General features: G+C 42.5%; 1 protein-coding gene across 2 annotated transcripts in view; it reads left to right on the forward strand.

The window, feature by feature from the left end:
- LOC139390180 (BDNF/NT-3 growth factors receptor-like) overlaps positions 1 to 19718 on the forward strand; it is a 90277-nt gene that overhangs the window by 51114 nt on the left and 19445 nt on the right. Inside the window, exons 14-15 of one of the 2 annotated variants that reach the window (XM_071137427.1) lie at positions 369 to 541; positions 8056 to 8296. In XM_071137427.1, the coding sequence (XP_070993528.1) occupies positions 369 to 541; positions 8056 to 8296 (414 nt within the window). Of the gene's footprint in view, positions 1 to 368; positions 542 to 8055; positions 8303 to 19718 lie in introns of both variants that reach the window. The other variant, XM_071137426.1, reaches the window with a different exon arrangement.

The following is a 19718-nucleotide window of genomic DNA, read 5'->3' on the forward strand; positions in this document are numbered from 1 at the left end:
GAGAACCAATAACACTACTTCTGTAAACAATGACACAGTAATCACTTACTGTATAAAAGTGTACACCATCTCTGCTTGGTCATTGCCAATAAGCTAACATTGTGGACTATGGTTTCGTTTCTATAACTCATTTTTACTCTAAGAGCCACTTAAGTCTGCACTTGGTGGACTTGAGCCAAAAACATATTGTGGCAGAATAGTACCCTGTCAGTAAACATTTCTCAAACTCAGTGTGCATGTAGTGAGTTCTGAGGAAACATCGGTAGTAACCTGTGTCTGTGTGTGTGTGTGTGTGTGTGTGTGTGTGTGTGTGTGTGTGTGTGTGTGTGTGTGTGTGTGTGTGTGTGTGTGTGTGTGTGTGTGTTCAGACCCTGAAAGAGGCCAGTGAGAATGCGAGGAAGGACTTCCATCGAGAGGCCGAGTTGCTGACCAACCTGCAGCACGAGCATATCGTCACCTTCTACGGTGTGTGTGTGGAGAGCGACCCCCTCATCATGGTGTTTGAGTACATGAAGCACGGGGACCTCAACAAGTTCCTCAGGTAAACCATTCTTTGGGCATGTACAAATTAGGCATATACTTATTTTGGGTTAACGTTTTTTGAACTCCAAGTACAGATAGGACAGATGGAAATTCATTTCCTTAGGCATTAATCACGCAAACACATTTATTTTTTATTGTGACACGGCATCAGTGAGATCCAAACCTATAATTTTATTTTCTCTATCAATGGAATTAGTCCACTGCGATACCAGGATGAAGCTCGCTTGCCATGTTTTTTTTACGCATACTAAGCTGTTCATTTTAGTCTATTCAAACAGCCCCCATTTCAAAGTAAACAATCACTCAATTAGTGGGCGGCGGGCGCGGCCAACACACCTGAACACACTTAACAAGATAGAGGATAATGAGAGTTTTGTTGATGCTGAGAACAAAATGTATATATTTTCTCTTTCTCTGAACTTGACTAAAGTTTTTATGGAAAGTTTTCTTAACATTCTGAGAATGGAATGTATATGTTCTTAGAATGTTTTCTGAACGTTACTAAAGTCCCTTGTGGTTTTTATGGAAAGTTTTCTTAATGTTCTCAAGAGCAATTTGGAAAACGGCTTTAAATAGAACAACGAGGAAACCTTTATGAAACATTATGCTGAAGTACTGAAAGTCCCACAGAAGAACGTTGTTTCTTAACGTTCCATGAACTATTTAAAACGTTCCCAATGTCAAACCGGATGGAGAATGCTTCTAGAACATTACCATCATTGAAATATAAATGTAACCATGTTTGAACTTTTAGGAAACGTTCGGTTCAAATAATGAAATACCAAGAATATTGTTTTTTTGTCAAGTTCCTTAATTACTCTAGTGGGCTAAATCAGGGTCACACACACTGTACAGTAGTGATTCTCCTCGACTCATCCCAAACCATCTCAATTGGGTTGAGGTCAGGTGATTGTGGAGGCCAGGTCATCTGATGCAGCACTCCATCACTCTCCTTCTTGGTCAAATAGCCCTTACACAGCCTGGAAGTGTGTTGGGTCATTGTCCTGTTGAAAAACAAATGATAGTCTCACTAACTGTCAAGGGGTGCGTAACTGGTGGCATGGAAGTCAAACGCAGTAGAGCAGAACTTGGTAAATGGCCGGAGCCGTTTAATGCACAAAACTCCCGGCTTATAAAAATCACAAAAAACACATGGGCACAAAACCCGTCTCGCACCAGTCACAAAAGGCACACGTACTTACAATGAACAATTCTCGACAAGGATATGGGGGAAACAGAGGGAACATATACAACATGTAATTAGGCTATTGAAACCAGGAGTATGTGACAATCAGACAAAACAAATGGAACATGACAATTGGATCGGCGAGGGCTAGAAGACCGGTGACGTCGACCGCCGAACACCGCCCGAACAAGGAGAGGAACCGACTTCGGTTGAAGTCGTGACAATAACCACAAACCAGATTGGATGGCGTATCGCTGCAGAAAGCTGTGGTAGCCTTGCTGGTTATGTGAGCCTTGAATTCTAAATAAATCACATACTGTGTCACCAGCAAAACACCCACACAGCACCTCACCTCCTCCTCCATGCTTCACGGTGGGAACTACATATGCGGAGACCATCTGTTCACCTACTCTGCATCTCACAATGACACGGCAGTTGGAACCAGAAATCTCTGATTTGGACTCATCAGACCAAAGGACAGATTTCCACCAGTCTAATGTCAATTGCTTGTGTTTCTTGGCACCAAGCAAGTCTCTCCTTCTTATTGGTGTCCTTTAGTAGTGGTTTTGTTGCAGCAATTCGGCCATGGCCTGATTCACGCAGTCTCCTCTGAACAGTTGATGTTGAGATGTTTCTGTCACTTGAACTCTGTAAAGCATTTGTTTGGGCTGCAGGCTGGTAACCCTAATGAACTTATCATTTCCAGCAGAGGTAGCTCTGGGTCTTACTTTCCTGTGTCAGTCCTCCTGAGAGCCAGTTTCATCATACCACTTGGTTTGGTTTTTGCGACTACAGTTGAAAAAACTTTAAAAGTTCTTGAAATGTTCCGCATTGACTGACCTTCATGTCTTAAATGAATGATGGACTGTCTTTTCTCTTTGCTTATTTGAGCTGTTCTTGCCATAACATGGACTTGGTATTTTACCAAATTGGATTATCTTCACCCTTGTCACAACACAGCTGATTGGTTGAAACACATTAACCTCTAGCGACGAGCAATCCCGTATCCGGGAGCGTAATCATAGCCTCAAGCTCATTACCATAACGCAACGTTTCCTATTCATGAAAATCTCAAATGAAATGAATTAAATATATTGAAACACAAGCTTAGCCTTTTGCTAACAACACTGTCATCTCAGATTTTCAAAATATGCTTTTCAACCAAAGCTACACAAGCATTTGTGTAAGAGTATTGATAGCCTAGCATAGCATTAAGCCTAGCATTCAGCAGGCAACATTTTCACAAAAACAAGAAAAGCATTCAAATAAAATAATTTACCTTTAAAGAACTTCGGATGTTTTCAATGACGAGACTCTATGTTAGATAGCAAATGTTCATTTTTTCCAAAAATATTATTTGTGTAGACGAAATAGCTCCGTTTTGTTCATCACGTTTGGCTAAGAAAAATACCGGAAAATGCAGTCACTTACAACGCCAAACTTTTTTCCAAATTAGCTCCATAATATCGACAGAAACATGGCAAACGTTGTTTAGAATCAATCCTCAAGGTGTTTTTCACATATCTATTCAATAATCTATCAGTGGTGGCAGATGGCTTCTCATCAGAAGCAAACGGAAAAATACTGCAGCTGAAGATTACGCAATAATTGCAACGGAGGACACCAAGCGACCACCTGGTAGATGGGTGGCTTCTTTGAAGAATCTCAAATATACAATATATTTGGATTTGTTTAAAACTTGTTGGGTTACTACATGATTTCATATGTGCTACTTCATAGTTTTGATGCCTTCACAATGATTCTACAATGTAGAAAATAGTCAAAATAAAGAAAAACCCTTGAATGAGTAGGTGTGTCCAAAATGTTGACTGGTACTGTATATATATAGAAAAAGAAATACCTTATTTACTTAAATATTCAGTCCCTTTGCAATGAGACTTGAAATTCAGCTCAGGTGCATCTTGTTACCATTGATCATCCTTGAGATGTTTCTACAACTTGATTGGAGTCCACCTGTGGTAAATTCAATTGATTGGACACGTTATGGAAAGGCACACACCTGTCTATATAAGGTCCCACAGTTGACAGTGCATGTCAGAGCAAAACCCAAGCCACGAGGTCGAAGGAATTGTTCATTGAGCTCCGAGACAGGATTATGTTGAGGCAGGGATATGGGGAAGGGTACCAAAGAATGCAGCATTGAAGGTCCCGAAGAGCACATTGGCCTTAAATGGAAGAAGTTTGGAACCTCCAAGATCCTTCCTAGAGCTGGCCGCCCTGGCAAGCTGAGCAATCGTGGGAGAAGGTCCTTGGTCAGGGAGGTGACCAAGAGCCCGATGGTCACTCTGACAGAGCTCCAGAGTTCCTCTGTGGAGATGGGAGAACCTTCCAGAAGGACATCCATCTCCCCAGCACTGCACCAATAAGGCCTTTATGGTAGAGTGGCCAGAAGGAAACCACTCCTCAGTAAAAGGAACATGACAGCCCGCTTGGAGTTTGACAGCCCGCTTGGAGAAACAGGATTCTTTGGTCTGATGAAACCAAGATTGAACTCTTTGGTCTGAATGCCAAGAATCTCGCTTGGAGGAAACCTGGCACCATCCCTACGGTGAAGCAAGGTGAGGATGTTTTTCAGTGGCAGGGAGACTAGTCAGGATCGAGGGAAAGATGAAGCAAAGTACAGAGCGATCCTTAATGAAAATCTGCTCCAGAGCGCTCAGGACCTCAGACTGGGGTGAAGATTAATCTTCAAACAGGACAACGACCCTAAGCACACAGCCAAGACAATGCAGGAGTGGCTTCGGGACAAGTCTCTGAATCTCTTGAGTGGCCCAGCCAGAGCCTGGACTTGAACCTGATCGAACATCTCTGTAGAGACCTGAAAGTAGCTATGTAGCAACGCTCCCCAACCAACCTGACAGAGCTTGAGAGGATCTGCTGAGAAGGATGGGACAAACTCACCAAATACAGGTGTGCCAAGCTTGTAGCGTCATACCAAAGACGACTAGAGGCTATAATCACTGCCAAAGGTGCTTCAATACAGTACTGAGTAAAGGGTCTGAATGCTTATTTTAAATGTGACATTTCAGTTTTTCTTTGTCATTATAGGGTATTGTGTGTCGATTGATGAGGGAAAAAATCTATTTAATAAATTTTTGAATAAGACTGTAACCTCTATGTGGTACTGTACATCTCACATAGTCTGTTCTGGACTTGGGGATTGTGAAGAGACCTCTGGTGGCATGTCTTGTGGGGTATGCATGGTTTTCCAAACTGTGTGCTAGTAGTTTAAACAGAGAGCTCGGTACATTCAGCTTGTCAACACTTCAACACTTCTACTTTGAGCCATGAGAGATTGACATGCATTTCAATAATGTTAGCTCCCCATGTACTTTTAAGGGCCAGACGTGCTGCCCTGTTCTGAGCCAATTGCAATTTTCCTAAGTCCTTCTTTGTGGCGGCTGACCACACTACTGAACAGTACTCCAGGTGCGACAAAACAAGGGCCTGTAGGACATGCCTTGTTGATAATGTTGTTAAGAAGGCAGAGCAGCGCTTTATTATAGACAGACTGTTCCCCATCTTAGCTGCTGTATCAATATGTTTTGACCATGACAGTTTACAATCCAGGCTTACTCCAAGCAGTTTAGTCATGTCGTTAGTAAAAAAAAAAAAAAAATTAAAGGGCCTAAACAGCTGCCCTGGGGAATTACTGATTCTACCTGGATTATGTTGGAGAGGCTTCCATTAAAGAACACCATCTGTATTCTGTTAGACAAGTAACTCTTTATCCACAATGTAGAATATATATGACATTTGCTTCCCTCCAGATCTGAGGGCACACACTTTCTCGTAGGCTTAAATTGAAGATATGTCAAATAGGAGTGGCAATATCGTCCACTATTATCCTCAGTTATTTTCCATCCAGGTTGTCAGACCGCAGTGGCTTGTCATTATTGATGGGCAACAATAATTCTTTCACCTCTTCCACACTCACTTTTCGGAATTCAAAAGTACAGTGCTTGCCTTTTGTACTTTGGTCAGATATACTTGGATATGTAGTGTCAGAATTTGCTAATCTTGCCAATGAAAAAAATCATTAAAGTAGTTAGCAATATCAGTGGGTTTTGTGATAAATGAGCCATCTGATTCAATGAATGATGGAGCTAAGTTTGCCATATTTCCCAACATTTCATTTAAGGTGCTCCAAAACTTTTTACTATCATTCTTTATCATTCTTTACATCATTTATTTTCATTTATTTTTATTTAGTTTAGTGACATTATTTCGCAATTTGCACTACGTTTTCCAGTCGGTTGGGCTGCCAGACTTATTTGCCATACCTTTTGCCTCATCCCTTTCAACCATAATATTTTTCAATTCCTCTTCAATCCAAGAGGATTTAACCGTTTTTACAGTCATGTTCTTAATGTTTGCATGCTTTTTAGTAACTGTAATATGGAATTTCATAAATCTGTCAAGTGCAGCTTCTGGTTGCTCCTCATTACACACCACAGACCAGCAAATATTCTTTACATATTCAACATATGAATCACTGCAAAACTTATTGTATGACCTCTTATCAACTACATCAGGCCCAGCCTTTGGAACTTTAGTTTTCCTAGATATGGCTACTATGTTGTGGTCAATACATTCAATGGATTTGGATACTACTTTAAAGCAGATTTCTGCAGCATTAGTAAAGATGATGATTTCATTCCTGTGCTGTTTGTAACTACCCTAGTAGGTTGACTGACAACCTGAACCAGGTTGCAGGCACAGCTCACAGTTTGACGTTTTTTCTTCAGTGGGCAGCTTGATGAAAGCCAGTCAATTGTCATGTTGGTATGAATGATTCGGGAGACAGGCGCAGGAATGCGTAATAATTACGGTGTGCCGTGTAAAGGCACGGGGACAAAGTCCAAACAAACACTATACAAAACACAGGGTAGAAACCCAAACGAAAGAGCCCAAACGAAGAATAAATAACACACGTTCACAATGATTAACACACGGGACAAGACCCGTAATCATCTGTGCAATCCACAATGGCACAAAAGCCTAAATACACAGTGCAGGTACACACACTCACCAATAGACATAGTAACAAAAATTGACAATGGAAACCAAAGGATACACTTATACAAGTACTAATCAGTGGGAATAGGGGACAGGTGTGCGTAATGAAAGTTCCGGAGGGATCCGTGACATCAATATTTAAATCACCCAGAAAATATAATTCTCTGTTGATATCAGATACATTATCAAGCATTTCACACATATTATCCAGATACTGACTTGTATCACTTGGTGGTCTATAGCAGTTCCCACCAGAATGGGCTTTAGGTGAGGCAGATAGCCATATTACTTCAACAGTATTTAACATGGGATTTTCTCTAAGCTTTACAGGGATGTGGTTTTTAATATAGACCTCAACAACGCACCCATTGACATTTCTTTCTGTCTTTTCGGTAGAAGGCATAACCATGTATTGCTACCACTGTATCATCAAAGGTATTATCTAAGTGTGCTTCAGAGATTGTTCAAATATGAACATCATCTGTTAAAAGCAAGTGATTGACTTCAGGCACCTTGTTTCTTAGTCTACATATGTTCATATGGGCTATTTTTAGCACTTTTCTGTGTTGCTTGATTGTTTTTAATGCTTTACTGGGAAGTTTGTCAGAAGTAGACTTGCTCATGTTATGTACATTGGAGCTGATAGTGCACAGTGAGCTGCACACAGTGGACTTCCTACTAAGGCACTCCGCCTCAGTGCTGACAGTGTAACTGGTTCATAGGCACATGGTTACCACATACAATAGCTGTAGGATCAACAGAGGTATTCAGGGCAGTTAGGGGGACATAAACTAAGTTACTTACATTGTGTCTGCCAACGCCCCTGGGATCATGCACATTTGATGCAGCATTATGACAACTTAGTGTCACAATGGTAGGGATTAACAGAGTTGATCTTGTGTCATTGATAACTAATTGTCTCAACGGAGCCTTGAAATGCTTGGACAGAGTCCAGGAGCCAAGATGATTTGGATGGACCCCATCATTCCTGTAGAGTATCTTCTGTTTCCAGCATGTGTCAAAGTAAACAGAGCTACTGTAAGATTTTAGCCAGGTGTGTAATGACAGTAGCCATTGACTGCAGGAAAGGGCTACATATGCTAAGAATGTTCCAAAGCCAAGCAACTATCCTGCACCATTCCTAGAAAGTCGTGGGAAAGTTGTATGCAAAATAGCAATAGGACAACCACGCTATCACTAAGTTCTAAGAAAGACAGGGGATGTCACATTTCTGGTAGTGATTTGTCATTTCAATTGATTTTTTCTCCCCTCCTCTCCTCCTGAAGGGCTCACGGTCCCGACTCTGTGATGATGGGTGACGGTCCGACAAACCGACCCGTGGAGCTGACCCAGTCCCAGATGCTGCACATCGCCCAGCAGATCGCTGCAGGCATGGTCTACCTGGCCTCCCAGCACTTTGTCCACCGAGACCTGGCCACACGTAACTGTCTGGTGGGAGAGAACCTGCTGGTGAAGATCGGTGACTTCGGCATGTCCCGAGACGTGTACAGCACGGACTACTACAGGGTAAGTGTATGTGTCGCCCTCTTTTTTCTTGGCCTTGTACTACCTCCCTTTCCATGGTTCTCCCTCTCTCTCCCTGCATGGGCATGATCAGCAGGCTATAGAATCTTCGTCCTCTTCAGAACTGTTACAATAAAAACTAGTATTCGAGCACATTCAAGTTTCAAGTTTTTAATGTCACATGCTCAAGTGCAGGTAACTACCTTTTTTGCAAACTCAAAACCCAACAATGCAATAATCAATAACAATGTAATACTAGGAAAAAACACACAAGAAATAAGAAGGAATATGAAGAAAACAATAAGTGTGTAAGTAAGTAAGCATACTATATACAGGGTCAGTTGCAGTACCATAATTACAATGTGCAGGGATACTGGAGTGATGGAGGTAGATATGTATAAGGGTAAGGGGATTAGGCAACAGGATTTAAGATAAACAGAAAAGCAGCAGCTTGTATGTGAGGGGGTGTGTGTGTAGTCAATATAAATGTACAGTATGTACATATTATGTGTGAGTGAGCAGATGATGGAGTTAGTGTGTGTGAGTGTGTAGGGCCCTGTGAGTGTGCATAGTGACAAACAGTTGAAATAAAAAGGTCAATGAGGATACAAGGTTAATTCTGATTTTGTTAGCTATTTATCAGTCGTATTGTTTTGGAATAGAAGCTGTTCAAGAGCCTGTTGGAGTCTTATAAATTTTCCGGGTCTTCCTTCCACACCACCTGATATAGATGCCCTGGATGGCAGGAAGCATGGCCCTAGTGATATACTTGGCTGTCCTCACCACCCTCTTTAGCTCCATGCGATCGAGGTTGGTGCTATTGCCATACCAGGCAGTGATGCAGCCAGTCAAGATGCTATCAATGCTACAGCTGTAGAACCTTTTGAGGATTTGAGGGCCCATGCCAAACTTACTGACATTGAGGGAGAGGCCGTTGCTCTGGCCCCACACTGCCAGGTCACAGACTTCCTCCCTGTATGCTGATCAATCGTCACCGGTGATCAGGCCTACCACCATCGTGTCATCAGCAAACTTGATGATGGTGTTGGAGTCATGCTTGGCACGCAATCATCGGTGAACAGGGAGTACAAGAGGGGAAGAACACACCCCTGTGGGGCACATGTGTTGCGGGTCAGCGTGGCGGAGGTATTTTGCCTACCCTTACCACCTGGGGTTGGCCGGTCAGGATGTCCAGGATCCAGGTGCAGAGGGAGGGATTCAGACCCAGAGTCCTAAGTTTGGAGACATGTTTGGAGGTGACAATGGTGTTGAACCCTGAGCTGTAGTCCATGAACAGCATTCTCATATAGGTATTCCTCTTATCTAGGTGGGTGAGGGCAGTGCAATTGAGCTTACGTCATCTATGGATCTGTTGGGGCGGTATAGAGTGGGTCTATGGTGTCTGTGATGGTGGAGTTAATGTGTGCCATAACCAGCCTCTCAAAGCACTTCATGATTACAAAAGTGAGTGCTACAGGGCGGTAGTCATTGTCGGATGACGCCTTAGAGTTCTTGGGGACAGAAATTATGGTAGTCATCTTAAAACATGTGGGGATTACAGACTGGGACAAGAAGAGTTTGAAAATGACCTTCAATATGCCTGCCAGCTGTTCTGCGCATGCTCTGAGAACGCACCCTGGCACCCTTGCGGATGTTGACCTGTTTAAAGACCTTTCTCAAGTCGGCCTCAGAGAGCGAGATCACCCAATCCTCTGGGTCGGTGACGGCTCTCACACCCGGCACGATGTTATTGTTGTCAAAGCGTGTATTGGGTTCGTCTGGTAGAGAGGCATTATGGGGCAGATCACGGTTGGGTCTTCCTTTGTAATCCGTAATCGACTGTAGTCTGCACCACATGCGGCAGGCGGCAGAGCCTGTGTAATATGAGTCCACCTTATTCCTATATTGTCCTTTTGCTCGTTTGATGACTCTGCAGAGGTCAAAGCGGAACTTCTTGTACATATTCCAGTCCTCGGCCGAAGCAGTGAACCCTCATCGAATGCATTTTCGAATGAAGCCGGAGACGGAGGTGGTTAACTCGTCAATGTTATCGGCGGAGTGTCGAAACACATTCCAATCAGTGCTAGCAATGCAGTCCTGTAGCATAATCTCTCATTCTGGTGACCATTTCTCAAATGTTTGAGTTTCTGCTTGTAAACTGGAAACAAGAGTACGGATTTGCCGAATGGCAGACGAGGGAGGGCCTCCTTGCAAACTGGAATCCATATATCCGGAGGCTGCATTCATTGTAGCTGGGGATTTTAACAAGGCTAATCTGAAAACAAGACTCCCTAAATTGTATCAGCATATCGATTGCGCAACCAGGGCTGGAAAAACCTTGGATCATTGCTATTCTAACTTCCGCGATGCATATAAGGCCCTGCCCCACTCTCCTTTCGGAAAAGCTGACCACGACTCCATTTTGTTGATCCCTGCCTACAGACAGAAACTAAAACAAGAAGCTCCCGCGCTGAGGTCTGTTCAACGCTGGTCCGACCAATCTGATTCCACACTCCAAGACTGCTTCCATCACGTGGACTGGGATATGTTTCGTATTGCGTCAGACAACAACTGACCGGAAACATGACCGAATACAAACAGTGTAACTATTCCCTCCACAAGGCAATCAAACAAGCTAAGCGTCAGTATAGAGACAAAGTAGAATCTCAATTCAACGGCTCAGACACAAGAGGTATGTGGCAGGGTCTACAGTCAATCACGGATTACAAAAAGAAAACCAGCCCCGTCACGGACCAGGATGTCTTGCTCCCAGGCAGACTAAATAACTTTTTTGCCCGCTTTGAGGACAATACAGTGCCACTGACACGGCCCGCAACCAAAACATGCGGACTCTCCTTCACTGCAGCCGACGTGAGGAAAACATTTAAATGTGTCAACCCTTGCAAGGCTGCAGGCCCAGACGGCATCCCCAGCCGCGCCCTCAGAGCATGCGCAGACCAGCTGGCTGGTGTGTTTACGGACATATTCAATCAATCCCTATCCCAGTCTGTTGTTCCCACATGCTTCAAGAGGGCCACCATTGTTCCTGCTCCCAAGAAAGCTAAGGTAACTGAGCTAAACGACTACCGCCCCGTAGCACTCACTTCCGTCATGGGTCTCGACCCCGCCCTGTGCAACTGGGTACTGGACTTCCTGACGGGCCGCCCCCAGGTGGTGAGGGTAGGCAACAACATCTCCACCCCGCTGATCCTCAACACTGGGGCCCCACAAGGGTGCGTTCTGAGCCCTCTCCTGTACTCCCTGTTCACCCACAACTGCGTGGCCACGCACGCCTCCAACTCAATCATCAAGTTTGCGGACGACACAACAGTGGTAGGCTTGATTACCAACAACGACGAGACGGCCTACAGGGAGGAGGTGAGGGCCCTCGGAGTGTGGTGTCAGGAAAATAACCTCACACTCAACGTCAACAAAACTAAGCAGATGATTGTGGACTTCAGGAAACAGCAGAGGGAACACCCCCCTATCCACATCGATGGAACAGTAGTGGAGAGGGTAGTAAGTTTTAAGTTCCTCGGCGTACACATCACAGACAAACTGAATTGGTCCACCCACACAGACAGCATTGTGAAGAAGGCGCAGCAGCGCCTCTTCAACCTCAGGAGGCTGAAGAAATTCGGCTTGTCACCAAAAGCACTCACAAACTTCTACAGATGCACAATCGAGAGAATCCTGTCGGGCTGTATCACAGCCTGGTACGGCAACTGCTCCGCCCACAACCGTAAGGCTCTCCAGAGTGTAGTGAGGTCTGCACAACGCATCACCGGGGGCAAACTACCTGCCCTCCAGGACACCTACACCACCCGATGTCACAGGAAGGCCATAAAGATCATCAAGGACATCAACCACCCGAGCCACTGCCTGTTCACCCCGCTATCATCCAGAAGGCGAGGTCAGTACAGGTGCATCAAATCTGGGACCGAGAGACTGAAAAACAGCTTCTATCTCAAGGCCATCAGACTGTTAAACAGCCACCACTAACATTGAGTGGCTGCTGCCAACACACTGACACTGACTCAACTCCAGCCACTTTAATAATGGGAATTGATGGGAAATGATGTAAAATATATCACTAGCCACTTTAAACAATGCTACCTAATATAATGTTTACATACCCTACATTATTAATCTCATATGTATACGCATATACTGTACTCTATATCATCTACTGCATCTTTATGTAATACATGTATCACTAGCCACTTTAACTATGCCACTTTGTTTACATACTCATCTCATATGTATATACTGCACTCAATACCATCTACTGTATCTTGCCTATGCCTTTCTGTACCATCACTCATTCATATATCTTTATGTACATATTCTTAGTAGTTTTGGAATTGTTAGCTAGATTATTTGTTGGTTATTACTGCATTGTCGGAACTAGAAGCACAAGCATTTCGCTACACTCGCATTAACATCTGCTAACCATGTGTATGTGACAAATAAAATTTTATTTGATTTGATTTGATTTTGATTTGTACCCTTGGTTGTGAGTAGAATAACAGTGGTCAAGGACTTTATCGCCCCTAGTGACGTTGGAGACGTGTTGATAGAAGTTGGGCTTCAGGTGTCTTAGTGATGCAGAATTGAAATCGGCAGCAACCAGAAAAGCAGCCTCTGGATGTTGTTTTTCTTGCTTGCAGTGAACTAACCAATCAAGTATCTAACTAACTGATGAATCGATCAGTCAGCAGCAACATCCTGTATGGACTGTGTATGGACTGGGTTGAGAAACACTGTAGAGGACTTATTCATAGGTGTCAGTGTATAGATGTCAGCAGTATAGTAGTTACTATGCAACCCGGCCTAAGGTCAATTCGTAGGATTTGGGATGTAAATTTGTTCGCATTTAGTAGGATATTTTACATTAACAATGGAACAGGAAATGGAGGATGTAATTTATCAAACATCTTGGAGGATGTATAGTATAGTAAAACTTGCCCTGAGGCCAGGCTGCTTGTTGCATGTAAGCATTTGTGGCTAATGCAGCAGGTTAGGATTCTAGCGCAGCAGGTTAGGAGAACTAACGTAGCAGGTTAAGAGAAATTACGTAGCCGGGTCAAGGGAAGAGTTAGCTAAAATGCTACAGTTGTCCCCAACACGAGTCAAACACGCTGGACGGTCACATTATAACCCATCCTCCCCGACCAACCTATCTACTTTCGTTTCTATGTTAAGTAACCAGACCATGAATCCATTTGTAACGTAACACATAACACTAAATGGAGGTACACAAATGTATGTAACATATCCCTGACAGACAGACGGATGGACAGCTGAGAGCTGAGAGCCCTGTCTGTCTGTGCTCTGCCAGGGATTAATATGATTGACAGGAGCATAAAAGGGCCCTAAACGACACCCACCCTTAGCTCAAATAGTGTCTCTGTGTTTGGATCTTACTCCATCACTTCATTCCTCTAGCTCTCTCACCCCGTCTCAGTCAGTCAGTCAGTCAGTCTGTCTGTCTGTCTCTCTCTCAACTTTTATCCCCCCCCCCCCCCCCACACACACACACACACACACACCTCCTCTTAGTACAATTAACCACTGGAGTTTCGCCATAGCAATGTGCAAGGGCAGCACAGCTTAAGTTATATCAGACAGTCCCTATGAAAAAAAGTAATTAAAGAACTCTATTAGTATGCAGCTCCGATACTACAGAGAACGAGAGAGAGGCAGAAAAGGAGGGAAAGAGAGAGAGGGAGAGAGAGATGAGGAGAGAGGGCGGGAGGCGAAATGGAGAGTGAGTCAAAGAAATCCACACAAATATAGATGCAAGAGAGGAGGGGTACGGGAGAAAAGAGAAGAGAGGCTTCAGAGTGAAGAGGTTGAGAGAAGGGACCGAGTGTGGAGAGAAAGAAATGAAAAAAAGAGAAAGGAGCCAATGATAGATGCTGAGAAATAGACTGAGAGCTGCTCTCTCCCCCTATAGTTGAGTGAAAGAATGATGAACAATGATGTCATAGGAGGGATCAGAAGGTGGACCAGCACAAGTGGCTTCCTGTCTAGAGATTATGCCTGACAGTGGCTGCATCTGAAATGGTACCCTATTCACTAGTGCAATTCAGACGCACCAACATACTCAGAAAAAAAGGAGCCGAATTGTACGTAAAGATCAGCCTCTTTTATTATTTCTCTTTAATCCGCATGACCACACAAATCTGTATGCTTTTTAATTACAGACCGACAGACAAGGCTTGCTATACTCACTCCTGGGGATAAGAAACACAGTAATTCCCAGTGGAATGACAATCTCCGTAGAAACACAAGGCTACGCAATTCAGTCTACTGGAAAAATGAGGGGGAGTTTTGGTCACAGGTCCAGCAATGGCTGAAGAATTGCAACATTTACCTGGAGCTAACTCTGCAGATAGCACTACAGGGTGATCTGAAAAGTCATAGTCAATCAATCAATATTATAATAATACTTTAAGCAAAAACATTTATTTTTCATGTACAATCTGTAGAAATTCTGAGAATAAAAAGGTTCAGAACTTCTGTGAAACATCACAGCACAGTTGAAGAATTTCTAAAACCAATATGGATGGTGTTAAGAGATAGATGGGAGGAGTTGAATGGAGCTGAAGTTTGGGAATAATAACAACTAGTAACAAGATAACTAATGTAAAACATACTGTGTCCATAAAACATATATAGGTTCAGAACTTGTGTGAAAGAAATAGATGGGAGAGGTTGAGGATTGAGGAAGGACAGGAGTAAAAACAAACAAAAGATAACTACTGTAAAATGCATTGTGTCCGTAAAATGTATATAGTATGTAGAAGTTGGAAGTAGAAGCCTAAGTGTTGTTCACTAGTTTACTCCAATTAGGAGAAGGGTGGTAGGGTTAGAAGGTAATAAAGGAAAATATATATATTTTTAAAATGTGTTTATATATGTATGTATATATGTTGTGGTGGTTAATTTCTTTACTATCAAATGAGGGGAGACAAACTTATCACACAAGTCAGAGTTATACTTAAACTAAATCTTTAATCACTTATTAATAAGGGAGCAGGTCAATACAACACACACATATAAAGTGAATCGATTGAGTGCTCTACGATAATGATGGCTGGTAATGGCTGGTTGACGATTCACGCTCAGATGATTCGTTGAGAGCCCCGAGACAAAAGTACAAAGGTATTTTATAGCCAAGATACACCCCTTTTAACCTACATGATGAACAACAGATATATAGAATGGGTCACAAGGTTAAGATTTGTATGAAAGATACCTATAATACATAGCAGACAGTATCTGCTGTTTCATTGTGTAGAGACTAGTGTCTGGCCCTGTATAGAACAGAAACATTAACCTGGGATATTCTGGACAGTAGCGTCCCACCCCGCCAACAGCCAGTGAAAGTGCAGGGCACCAAATTCAAAACAACAAAAATCGCATAATTAAAATTCCTCAAGCATACAAGTATTTTACACCATTTTAAATATACAATTCTCGTTAATCCAGCCACAGTGTCTGATTTCAAAAAGGCTTTACAGCGAAAGCACCACAAACGATTATGTTAGGTCACCACCAAGTCACAGAAAAATACAGCCATTTTTCCAGTCAAAGAGAGGAGTCACAAAAAGCAGAAATATAGATAAAATGAATCACTAACCTTTGATGATCTTCATCAGATGACACTCATAGGACTTCATGTTACACAATACATGTATGTTTTGTTCGATAAAGTGCACATTTATATCCAAAAATCTCATTTTACATTGGGGTGTTTGTTATGTTCAGTAGTTCCAAAACATGCAGTTATTTTGCAGAGAGCCACATCAATTCACAGAAATACTCATAATAAACAATGCTAAAAGATACAACTCTTACACATGGAACTTTAGATAAACTTGTCCTTAATGCAACCACTGTGTCAGATTTCAAAAAAACTTTACGGAAAAAGCACACCATGCAATAATCTGAGTACAGCGCTCAGAGACCAAACCAGCCAAAGAAATATCCGCCATGTTGTGTGTAGACCTCTACAATCAACCTGATACCCCAAAGTCTAAAACAATTTTGGGCACAGTTGACCCCCCCCCCCCCCCCCCCCCCCCTTCAGGCACTGATTCTTCTGGCGTCCTTTTTGTCTTCTTCAGATAGCTTTACAGTTCAAAGTGGATGGCCATGATAATGTCCCAATTTCAATGTTTCACCTGAACCGTCATCACCTTTACCACCCATTATTTGTTGTCCATTCGTCAACCAGTATACTAGTAACATAAGAGAAGTTTGGAACATATTTCTCCCCATGCTCACTCCACGTGGACTCCTCTCACACTCCTGAGAAAAGACATGAGAGAAAAGCAGTTGATAGCTTTGATCAGATGCTGTGCACCGGTTGCTGGCTCGGACTCATTTCTCTCAGTAGAAGGGGTGCGGACAGGGCCGTATTGAACGCCTTTTTTGCTATTCTTCAGCCAGTTAGAGGGAGGTTTGAGGTACACACACCGTTCGGTCCAATTATCTCTTCTATACATTAAGATACCGTCTGATGTCACTTTTCATGATAACCTCAAGAGAACAGATCAGAACAACAGTTTAGTTCAGTTCATTAACTATATGATAAATGATTACTTTGACCAATTATTCTTAATACAAATGTCTAAACATATGTCAAAGAGAATAACAACACATTCTATTGAAACTGTTCTTTCAAATTGGCTTATACTCCCCATCACACCATTAACTCTATCGCAGAGCCACAGGATCAGGAAATTAGACCTATAACCCATCGGGAATAGAACAGAACAAACAACACAACACTCCTTCACATATCACTCCATACACATCACTCAAGATATGTCAACTTTAATCCGAAACCTCAGAGGGCTGTTACCTCCCCCATTTTGACACATAACTCCCTATGTGAGTAACATGTTAAAAAATTAAAAAAAACGCACTACAGGTCAAAAAATAAAACAACATTTCAAAAAACTAAATCGAATTAAAATCACTACTCTTAAGAACTCCATAAAGAAAAAATAATTGTATCCATACGGTCGTAGGAAAATAGATCCTTTTTCACATTGATCCAAATCCCAAATATGGCTAAGAACTATAAACTTCATCCTAATTATCAATATTACAAATGACCTTTAAATCAGTATTACAAATTACCTTAAAATCATTAACCAAATGGCTTTCCAATGAGGGTGATCAAACCACAATGGAAAGTCATTGACAGAGGTCATAGGTCATGCAAACTCTTCAAAGAAGTGTTTCTTACAATATTAGACAATTTAATGAAAGATGTGTGTGGCAGATGTGTTGCTACCTACCCTCACCACCTGGGGGTGGCCCTTCAGGAAGTCCAGGATCCAGTTGCAGAGGGAGGTGTTTAGCCCCAGGATCCTTACCTTAGTGATGAGCTTTGAGGGCACTATGGTCTTGAACGCTGAGTTGTAGTCAATGAATAGCATTCTCACATAAGTGTTCCTTTTGTCCAGGTGGGAAAGTGCATTGTGGAGTGCAATAGAGATTGCATCATCTGTGGATCTCTTTGGGCGGTATGCAAATTGGAGTGGGTCTAGGGTTTCTGGGATAATGGTGTTGATGTGAGCCATTACCAACCTTTCAAAGCACTTCATGGCTACGGACGTGAGTGCTACGGGTCTGTAGTCATTTAGGCAGGTTGTCTTTGTGTTCTTAGGCACAGGGACTATGGTGGTCTGCTTGAAACATGTTGGTATTACAGACTCAATCAGGGACATGTTGAAAATATCAGTGAAGACACCTGCCAGTTGGTCAGCACATGCCCGGAGCACACATCCTGGTAATCCGTCTGGCCCCACAGCCTTGTGTATGTTGACCTGTTTAAAGGTCTTACTCACGTCGGCTACGGAGAGCGTGATCACACAGTCATCCGGAACAGCTGATGTTCTCATGCATGCCTCAGTGTTGCTTGCCTCGAAGCGAGCATAGAAGTGATTTAGCCCCTCTGGTAGGCTCGTGTCACTGGGCAGCTCGCGGCTGTGCTTCCCTTTGTAGTCTGTAATAGTTTGCAAGCCCTGCCACATAAGACGAGCGTCAGATCCGGTGTAGTATGATTCAATTCCCCCCCCCCACCCCCGCTCGTCTTGGAGTGTGCTGTTTTATCTTGCCGGTCCCGCGTATATCCCGCTAGCTGAATAGCCATGTCGCATTCAGCCATGATTCCGTGAAACATATGATATTACAGTTTTGATGTCCAGTTGGTAGAATATTTGTGATCGTACCTCGTCTAATTTATTGTCCAATAATTGCACGTTGGTGAGTAGTATTGACGGTAACAGCAGCTTTCCCACTCGCCTTCTCCTGGTCCTGACAAGGCATCCCACTCTTTCGGCCCTGTGGGGTGTTTGGAGATTGTCCTCTGCATCCTCCTACTCAAACAATGTTCTGCGCTTACCTCTATCATAAGATTAAAAACAAACTTGACAACTTTCTCTTCTCTTTCAGCTTCACATTTATGAAATCTCCAAGACTTAAAAATAACATGTAATGCGCCAAATGTATAAAATACATCAGTCAATCCATAAGAATAAAAATTTAAAAAAATTGTTGGGCACAACTCTATCGCAATTACCTATCCACCATTGTTTTAATTCATTCGATTTAGGTAACTGTCTCTTCTTTGATTCAGTTATTTAAATACAACTCAATTCTCAATATGTTATTCCAGCAGACCATTTAGGCAACAGACAACGTATTACATCGAAATCACCTCTCTGTTTATGTTGAATGAATTAGTCTTTCAATTTGAACAAAGCAAGCTGTTAAAACGTTCAGCTTATATCTTAAGCAAACACTGGTGGCCGTATCTTTCCAGGCAAATTCAATCAGAAACCCAGATTTTAGTCAATACCATAGACCCAATGCTATTGAAATGTTATGTTTACCTTTATTTAACTAAGCAAGTCAGTTAAGAACAAATTCTTATTTTCAATGATGGCCTTGTGGGTTAACTGCCTTGTTCAGGGACAGAACAACATATTTTTTACCTTGTCAGCTCGGGGATTCAATCTTGCAACCTTTTGGTTACTGGTCTAACGCTTTAATAACCTGCCACCCCAAATCTAGAACCTTTACATTTTCTAGAAATGACAAAGAGTTCTAGAAATTACGAAGAAACACTGCAAATAACCCAATTTACAATTGTCTGTAGTCATAAAATCAGGCACATAATAACGTCACAATTCCCAGAAAATAGCCTTAATTTAAGGTCCAAGCGTTTCTCCGGCGAGATTCTCACATGCCAAAGGAATAGATTAGCAAAGAGTTAAATTTACATTCATTGACGAGGAAACAAATCTTGCGCTTTTAATAAAGGTAGATTGTTTTCTCATGCAACGTATTTAAATTACTTTACTACATCACATTAATCACGCAATGATAATTTGTTTGATGG

The sequence above is a fragment of the Oncorhynchus clarkii genome, chromosome 30 (assembly GCF_045791955.1).
Source record: "Oncorhynchus clarkii lewisi isolate Uvic-CL-2024 chromosome 30, UVic_Ocla_1.0, whole genome shotgun sequence".
Taxonomy (NCBI): Eukaryota; Metazoa; Chordata; class Actinopteri; order Salmoniformes; family Salmonidae; genus Oncorhynchus; species Oncorhynchus clarkii.